This window comes from Zootoca vivipara, chromosome 14 (assembly GCF_965207765.1).
Source record: "Zootoca vivipara chromosome 14, rZooViv2.hap1.1, whole genome shotgun sequence".
Taxonomy (NCBI): Eukaryota; Metazoa; Chordata; class Lepidosauria; order Squamata; family Lacertidae; genus Zootoca; species Zootoca vivipara.
Window position 1 is genome coordinate 31,112,646 of NC_142597.1, and position 9,144 is coordinate 31,121,789.

General features: G+C 48.5%; 1 protein-coding gene across 1 annotated transcript in view; it reads right to left on the bottom strand.

Moving 5' to 3' along the window:
* TSPOAP1 (TSPO associated protein 1) overlaps positions 1-8,276 on the bottom strand; it is a 55,179-nt gene extending 46,903 nt beyond the window's left edge. Inside the window, exon 1 of the mRNA XM_088657761.1 lies at positions 7,850-8,276. Coding sequence (XP_088513887.1) covers positions 7,850-8,050 — 201 coding nt within the window. The 5' untranslated portion in view covers positions 8,051-8,276. The remainder of the gene's footprint in view (positions 1-7,849) is intronic.
* Between the last annotated feature and the right edge of the window lie 868 nt (positions 8,277-9,144).

Here is a 9,144-nt window from a genome sequence, read left to right on the forward strand (position 1 = left end):
ATGGTGTGGGCGTGATCTCTTTCCAAGCCATGTAAGCCCATTAGATTCCCAGAGTGGGTGGTACCACTCCCGGGGGAGGTGGGGTTACCTAGGGGGCTAAACCTGGGACCTTCTGCCATACAAGGCAGATGCTCTGCACATTGAGCCATGTGCCCTCTTCCTCTAAAACCAATGTAAGATGCTAGTTCTCAATGTCCTGCGGAAAAGACACAAGGAGCTCCTTGTGCAAAATCAGACCATTGATCCAGCTAGCTCAGGATTGCCTACACTGGCTGCCAGCACCTCTCTCCGGGGTTTTACTTAAGGGACATTCCCAGTCCTAATTGGAGATGTTGGGGCCTGAACTTGGGACCTTCTGCATGCAAGGCAGGTGCTGTACCCAATGAGCTAGACTCCCTTCCTACTCCTATGGTGATGTTAGACAGGATCCTCCCCCCTCCCAATATTCCTGGCTGATAGAGAACAAAGTACAGGTAGGTAGCCGTGTTGGTCTGAGTCGAAGCAAAATAAAAAAATTCCTTCAGTAGCACCTTAAAGACCAACTAAGTTTATATTTTGGTATGAGCTTTCGTGTGCATGCACACTTCTTCAAAGCTCATACCAAAATATAAACTTAGTTGGTCTTTAAGGTGCTACTGAAGGAATTTTTTTATTTTGCAGAGAACAAGGTGTTTGAGTGTTGCAAATCTGAAAACAACAACAACTCATTTTAGTTTTCTTTATCCCATATGGTCCAGTTAGATCAGATTAAGGGGGATACATCTAGCCCAGGCATCCCCAAACTGCGGCCTTCCAGATGTTTTGGCCTACAACTCCCATGATCCCTAGCTAACAGGACTAGTGGTCAGGGATGATGGGAATTGTAGTCCAAAACATCTGGAGGGCCGAAGTTTGGGGATCCTTGATCTAATTCTAACCCAACATCCAGCTCCCCAAGGCAGGCAGATGCCTCTGTTGTTGTTTTTTGGGTGTTTTTTTTAAAATATATATATATTAAAGAAACTTTATTGAAATTATAAATTACAAATTACAAATCAAACAAAACTAATCAAACAACTCAAAACATAACATATTTTCTTACATAAACAGAAATCAAAAGAAAACAAATGGAACAAATAGAATTTCCTCCAAAAACAAAATAATCACATTTGAAAAACAAAAAAACGAACAGAAAAAAAAGGAAACACACATACAAAAATAACACCTCCACCCCACCCCCTCCACCTCATATGATTCCCAGCCTTCCCTATATTCCGGTTTATATATCTTTGTTACAATGCATACTCTTTACTAGGCTTTTCTTTTCCTTTAGATATTTTTGGGGCCCTTCACACATCTGCTATGAGATTGACTCTTTCTACCTGTTTCATTAAATATTGCTTTAACATTTTCCAATCTTTATCCGTTCTGTCATCATTTAACTCCTTCATTTCTCTGGCTTTTATTGCTAAATTTGGATATGCTGCCTCTGGGTAGACCACAAGCAATGCATAAAAGCCAGCAGCCTTTTCCTGCTGCTATTCCTCCACAATTCCTATTGAGGGATAGACTGCCTCAGAAGCTGCTTCCATACAGCCATCACGACTCACAGCAGTTGGCAGGCCTCACCTCGTCCACTAACTTGCCTAATCTCCTTTCGGATATTGCCACATCTTGTAGCAAGGAGTTCCACATTGATCAAACCACACAAGTTTGTATCAGCACGGCAGCTGTCATAATAGCAGTCGGGATACCATCTACGGAGTGGCTAGGTATCAGAGATGAGGAACATCTGTGGCTCTCCAGATGTTGCTGGACTATAATTCCCAACATTTGTGAAAATTGGGGCAATACATACTGCCTGGGGGGCTCGATGGAAAGTGTTATGTCCAAAACACCAGGAGAAGGGCAACAGGATTGGAGATGGCTGGTAGATAAACACACATCAAGAACAAATTTATTTATTTATTTATTTGATAAAAATTTATATGCCACTGGATTGTAATAGAAAAACAAACAAATTAAAGGATAAAATAACCATAGGAAAAAATAACAACAATAATCTAAAAATTTCAAAAAGTTAAAACGACAACCGACAGATCAGAAATAGCACCAGCTTTCTAAATATCTGGGTAGGAGGCATCTCTAAACAAGAATTTTTTATCAGGCACCAAAAAATAGTATAGTGAAGATATCTGTCTGATATCAATAAGCAGGGAGTTCCAAAATGTAGGTGCTGCCACACTAAAAGTTGTGTCTTTGGTGTCTCTGTTTGCATCATACAGCACCTTGAGATGATTGTGTAGAAGGCAATTAATAAATGAGTGGTAATAATATCTCCTTGATAAAACCAAAGGCACAGGCAAAACAGCTTTGACTTGGGTATCCTTGATTGAGCATCATCAGGCAAAGTAGTAGGCTCAGTAGCCACAACCAGAAAGGCAGTTCTGAGAGTTTTAATGCTCAAGGGAGACATACAAACACAATTGCTTGTTCACACCATTTCCCTAGAAAATGAGGTCAAATCACCTCTCCTCCCTTCTTCCCCTCCGATTTGCAACACCCAGAAGCACTGAAATGCACACTGCTTTAAGCCGGCTTGCCTTCTCTGCAAGCATATCTTAAGAGAAGCTCCAACACACACACACACACACACACACCCCTCCCAGCTCCCATCATCAACCCAGCCTGTATTATATAAGCTGAAGAGATGCAGAAATCTGAAACAGTGGCAGACCCCCCCACATTCCCTTAAAAAAACAAACAAAAATATTCAGCTTTACGCTGGAAACTTCACAGTATTGAAAGTGGGATCCTATAGTGCTAACCACCCCAATACCATCACACCATGATGAGTAGAATTAACCATGAATACACGATAAAAATGGACGACCAGCATGGTCCTCAGAGTAGAAGGCAGCTTCCCATTTAAAGTCTTTTCTCCAGAACCAGGATGACTGGAATCTTACTTAGTTCTCAGCTCACTGCCAGAGCAGCTGCTTTGCATGCAGAAGACCTCAGCTTCCATCCCCAGCGTCTCCAGGTAAGGCTGGGGGTGTCCCCTGCCTGAAATTCTGGAGAGCTGCTGCCAGTCAGTGTAGACAATGCTGAACTAGATGAGCCAAGCACCTGGCATCTTCCTATGCCATACCCTCCAACATTTCTCTGATGAAAACAGGGACGTCCCATTCCATACTGTTTATACCCCACACATCTTACAGGGTTGCCCCAGCCACTCTGGGCAGCTTCCAACATATATAAAAACATAATAAAACATTAAATATTTAAAAGAAAAAAACCTTCCCTATACAGGGCTGTTTTCAGATGTCTTCTAAAGTTTACATAGTTACTTCTTTGTTCACGGGGTGTCATAACTCCATATCCTCCAACATTTCTCCAATGAAAATAGGGACATCCTAAGGAAAAGTGGGACATTTCAGGACCAAATCAGAAACCAGGACAGTTTCACTAAATCAGGGACGTCCCTGGAAAATAGAGACACTTGGAGTGTCTGCTACTACTTCTATTACTATCACTATTTTACAATTTATTTTACAATTTACAATCTGACTAGTTTGCCCCAGCCACTCTGGGCAGCTTCCAACATATAGAAATACATATTAAAACATTAATCGTTAAAAAAAAACTGCCTTCAGGTGGTGCAGATGTTGGATATCTCCATACCCTCCAACATTTCTCTGGTGAAAACAGGGATGTCCCATGGAAAAGTGGGACATTCTGGGATCAAATCAGAAACCGGGATGGCTTCTGTAAATCCGGGACTGTCCCTGGAAAATAGGGACACTTGGAGGGTCTGCTATGTGCCTATGACCAGTTTGGCCCCATTCAAGCAACCCCTGGGATATGGAAGAGGGAAAGAACTTCCTGCAAAATGAGACTTGGCAGCAGTTCAGAGAGGGGGTGGCTGACCCTGCTCCTAAGACCAGAGGTCCTCAAAACCTGTGGCAAGGTTATCCCCTACCTGGACCTTCTAGAAGACCAGCTTTTCAGCAGTAAAAATATTCATTTTTTCTCCTGGATTTGTATGGGTGGGTGTGTGTGTGTGTGTGTGAAGATTTTAACATAATAAGAATCAGATGTCTGGGGAAGTGGGGCGCTCTTCCCATACAGCTGATAGGTTCCTTGCAAGATCACCCCATTCTAAGGTGAGGGAGAAGCGTCTGTTCTGGAAAGAGCAATGCAGGCCCTGCCTCCTTCGCTGTGACGCAGGGATGCAGCGGGAAAGAACCAGCCCAATTTCTCCCCAAAAAACAGGACCTGGTGGAGCGGAGATTTTGCCAGCCAGCAGGGTGAAAGAACAGGCTGTCATCTCCTTGCCTCTCCAGGGTGGGGAATGGCAGCTTAGCTGTATAGCTTTGCAGAACTGCAACAGCAGCAGAAGGAGCTTAGCCTGAGATAGGAAGCTCCTTGGTTCTGTCCGAACTCCCCATTGCAAAGGGTCAAAGTCACCAATGAATGATGAAAAAGGCATTAAGAAGAAGAGCCAAGGGCCCATCGAATCCAGCATCCTGCTCTCACAGCAGTGAACCAGATGCGTCTTCTGGGAAACTAGCAAGCAGGATTCGAGCACCAGAGCCCTCTCCCCTCCTGTGTTTCCCAGCAACTGGTATTCAGAAGCATTGCCGCCTCCGACTGTGGAGGCAGAGAAGAACCATCATGGCTAGTAGCCACAGTCACCCTTTCCTCATTTTGGACAGCCCTGAAACCATTCCTTAGTTGTGATTCCTGCTTTGCAGCGGGTTGGACTAGATGGCCATTTGGGTCCCGTCCAACTCTCCACGTAATGCTACGAATCAAATTCATAACGGAAGCTGCTGATGGCTATTAGCCATGACGGCTGCGTACTCCTTCCACTGTCAGAAGCAACAGCAGCAGCAACAACTTAAATTTATACACCACCTATGGCTCTTCCCCTCCTCCTTTTACCCTCACAACAACCCTGGGAGGTGGGCTAGGCTGAGAGATGCTGACTAGCCCAGGCAAGAGTCATCCAGTGAGCTTCCTGGCCGAATGGCGTATTAAATCCTTACCTCTCCTGGGATTTCAAAGTGGGGAGGGGATGCTGATGCCCTCAGTTTCCTGCTTGGGGGCTCTGGGAGAATAAGCCTCTGGTTGGCCACTGCGAGGACAGGCTGCCAAACTAGATGACCCCCCATCTGATCCAGCAGCCATGATTTTAATTTATTTCAGAGAAGAGCCCAACCTTAAAGTGGATCCCTTAATTTATTCTTAAGCTGTAGCTCAGTGTCGGAGCACCTGCTCTGCATGCAGAATGTCTCAGATTCAAACCTTGGCTCCTGGTCTTTTTAAAAAAATGGGGGGGGTTCCCCCAGGAAAGACCATTCTCTGCCCTAGAGACCCCAGAGTGTTGCTGCCCCTCATAAACAATTTGGAGTTCTCTCAAATGCTGAAAGGGCAGGACTACTGTTTTGACTGGGGGAGGTCAAGGCCCCTTACCCCCCCCCCCCTAACAATCTACCAGGATAGTGGCAACCGCAAACAAAAACTTCAGGCAACAACCTGAAGGAAGTGTTGTATAATGGTTATGGGTATGCGGAACATCAGACATTGCCTTATAGTCAGCCCATCTAGCTCAGTATTGTTGAAACTGACTGGCAATGGCTCTCCAGAGTTGCAAGCAGGGGGGCCTATCTAGAAATACAACAGATTGAATGGGGCCTTCTGCATGTCTAGCAGATGCTCTGCCACTTAGCTGTGGCCCATCCCCAGCCAGGTCCATCTTGCTCAGCACTGCCAACACTGACCTGCAGCAGCTCTCCAGGGTTTCAGTCAGGGGATATTTCCAGCCCTATCTGGAGATGCCACTGGGGATTGAACCTGGGACCTTCTGCATGCAAGGCAGATGATCTGCCACTGAGCTACACACCCAGAGCTGCAAAGGGACCTTGTTTGGCCTCTCCACCTCAGCTTGACTAGCTGGCCTTAAATCAGCCACTGTCCTCTGAAGACTCTGTGCCCCGAGTTCCATTAGCAGACAGCAAGATAACTTCAGAAGGTGGTAGACTCTCCTTCATTGGAGGTCTCCTAGCAGAGGTTGGACAATCACTTGTCAGGGATTCTTTAGCTGTGATTCCGGCTCTGCAAGGGGTTGTACTAGATGATCCTTGGAATCCCTTTCAACTCTACAAGTCTACGACTCTAAGAGCATCAGCTGGCTTCTATCAAAGACGGGTGCATTTCAACGTCAACAGCTGGGGGGCCAGGAACATTATAGCCTTATGCACAAACCCTGGCTATTTGCTTGCCCCAAACCAGTGATTATTAGGCTCGTATGGACCTGTGTGGACACTTAGCAGGTCTGGGATAGTCAACATGGTGCCATCCGGAAGCTGTGAGCCCCTCCTACCATCACATCTGACCATTGGCCCTGCTGACTGGGGCTGACGAGAGCTTGGAGTCCAACGATACCTAGCTATGATCAGCCCCCAGATAAAAAGAGCCCAGGTGAAAGGTCTGTCCGGTGCAGCGCTCTATTCTCACAGTAGCCACAAAGATGCCTATTCTGGGAAGCCCACACATAGGAGATGTGGGGCCGAGCCCACAAATGGCTGATGGCCACAATGGCCATGCTCTGCCTCCACAGTCAAAGGCAGCAATTGCTTCTGAAAACCAGTTGCTGGAAACCACAAGGGGGGGGGCCTCAGGTCCTGCTTGCAGATTTCCCATTTGGGCATCTAGTTGGCCAAGGTGAGAACAGGATGCTGGACTAGATGGGACACTGGCCTGATCCAGAAGTCCCTTCTTAGGTTCCTATTTGGCCGTCAGCAACTGGGATTCACAGGTATACTGCCGCTGGAGATGGGTGTTCCACTGAGGTAGCATGGCTTGCAGATTTCTGCTTTGCTTCCATGGAAGGGAAGGGAAGGGAAGGGAAGGGAAGGGAAGGGAAGGGAACCCAGAACCACAGAGCCTTCAACCAAGAGCTCCTTCCTGCTTGGCTGTGAACCCCAACTGGGAAGTGGGGGGGTGTCTGCGTTTTCAACAGGATTTTTAAAACCGTCAGTGTCTCTACAGCTCAGCTACAATGTGGGAAAAACATGGTTCCTCCTTCATGGCTGTGAAGAAGGAGACTTTACTGCATCCCTCGTTCGACAGCTACAGGTTTGTGGTGAGAAAGATATTCCCGATGGGGAATCTATCGATCTATCTAGGTGATCTCTGAGTTAAATGCAAGCCATTCATTCCATTTTTAAAAAATAAAATATGGGTGATCTCTGAGTTACATGCATGCCAGTAATTTCATTTAAAAGGGGGGGTGATCTCTGAGTTAAATGCATGCCAATAAGTTCATTTTAAAATGGCATGCTTTTAATTTTGCAGCCTGGTCAGGAAAATCAAGAATCCATAAAGGGAGTGAATAAGGAAGAGACTGTCTGTGGAAACCAAGACGCAAAGCTTCGTCACCAGCCAGATCCTTTAAGGAAATTCAGAAGGAAAAAAAAAAATGCAACACCCTCCTCTTCTTCCTCTTTGCCTCCCAGCACCTGGCATGAAGGTATACTGCCCTGGGATGGGGAGTTAAATCCTCCGTGAATTTGTCTAACCCTTGGGAATCTAAGCAAGCAACTACCAGCACACCTACGGTAACTCTTCATTCCCAAGACTCAGCTACCGGTAGATGTTATCACTCCATAGGCATGTCAAAGACCCAGTAACTTGTTTCCAATGCTGGACAGCCAGGTGCTTACGGAACGCACCCTTCCCAGGTTTCTCACTGGCTTCAGGAAAATAGAGATAGACTGCCTTGGAAGGAGGAGGCTCTTCCATGGATCCTCAAAGAATCACAACTCACGCTAGACCCTCCTTCCCAAATGTCGGCTGATCTTACCTGGGGTGATGCGGGCATCTGGCAGTGCCCGAGCGCGGCGCTATCTGGAGGGGCTTGCTCCAAGGACCCCCAGCTTGGGACCTCCTCGTCCTCGTCCTCCTCCTGGAGGGCTGCCCGGACGCCTTCCCCCCTGCCAGGACCCCCGCTGCCCGGCATGGCTCCCTGCTGGCTCTCTGCAGAGGGCTCCTCCCGCCTCTTCATCCCTTTGGGTGGCGGGGAGAAGACAGCGGTAGCACCCAAGGGACCAATCCGGGGGTGTCTGATGCTGCTGCCAGGATTGGACCAGGGGGCTCCACCACCCGCTTGCTGGAGGGCATCACAGCTGAAAAGGCATCCCTGGGCGGCCCTTTCACTGCAGGGATGGCAAGAGAGGACTGGCCAGCCGGAGATGCTGGCGAGCGGCTCTTGGCTGGCGCTGGCTTAGCATAGGAGGAAGGCGGAGGAGGAGGGAGGAGGGAGGAGGAGGAGGAGGCTGGCGCCTCCCCGCCCCTCACCGCATACAAAAGGAGATGCGGGCAGCGAATCCGGCTGGCTAGGGCGGGCGCTGCTGTCACCAGGCGAGGATATTGGGGGGGACGGGATCCCCCCTCTCCAAAGAGGCAGCTGGGCCCGATCCTGGCTCAGAAGAAGGGCTGAGGGTGGGGAGGGAGCCGCCGCCCCCTCCCCTTCCCCGATCTGCAATAATAATCGGATATTATTTTTTTAGAGGGGGGGATGAAAGAGAGAGAAAGACTCCCGTCGGCCACGGAGCTGCAGCGATGGAGCCAGCCCTCCAATAAGCAAAGCGCTCTCAGGCTGTTTCCATGGAAATGGTGCTTCGGTGACGGGGAGGGAGACAAGTGCGGTGGGTGCTGCCTGCCTATTGATTCGAGGTTAGGAATCGGGGGTGGGGTGGGGGGTGGCACAGACACCGCAGTGCAGCGCTGGCCCAAGAAATGGGCATCCGTGCCCTGCTCACTAAGGGACCACCTCTCCTTCCTCCTGGAGACTTGGCAGGTTTACGCCCCTCTTCCCCTTGCAGGAAGCCTATAACCCACCCGCCCACCCCCCGGCTGCTGCGATGGGTAGTTTTGCAAGAGCCCCCCCTTCTTCTTCTTCCTTTCCTCCTCTTCGTCCATCACCCTCCTTCCCCTCTCCTGCCACCGCCCACCGCTCCCCCCCCTCTGTTCTCTCTCTCACTCTTCTCTGGAGCACCTGACATCCTCATTTCCCAGGGCTGGCCCTGCCATTAGCAAAGGCTTAAAGGAGTTGAGGGTGCTAAAGGCAGTTTGAAGGGCCAGCCTTTACTTCTGCTT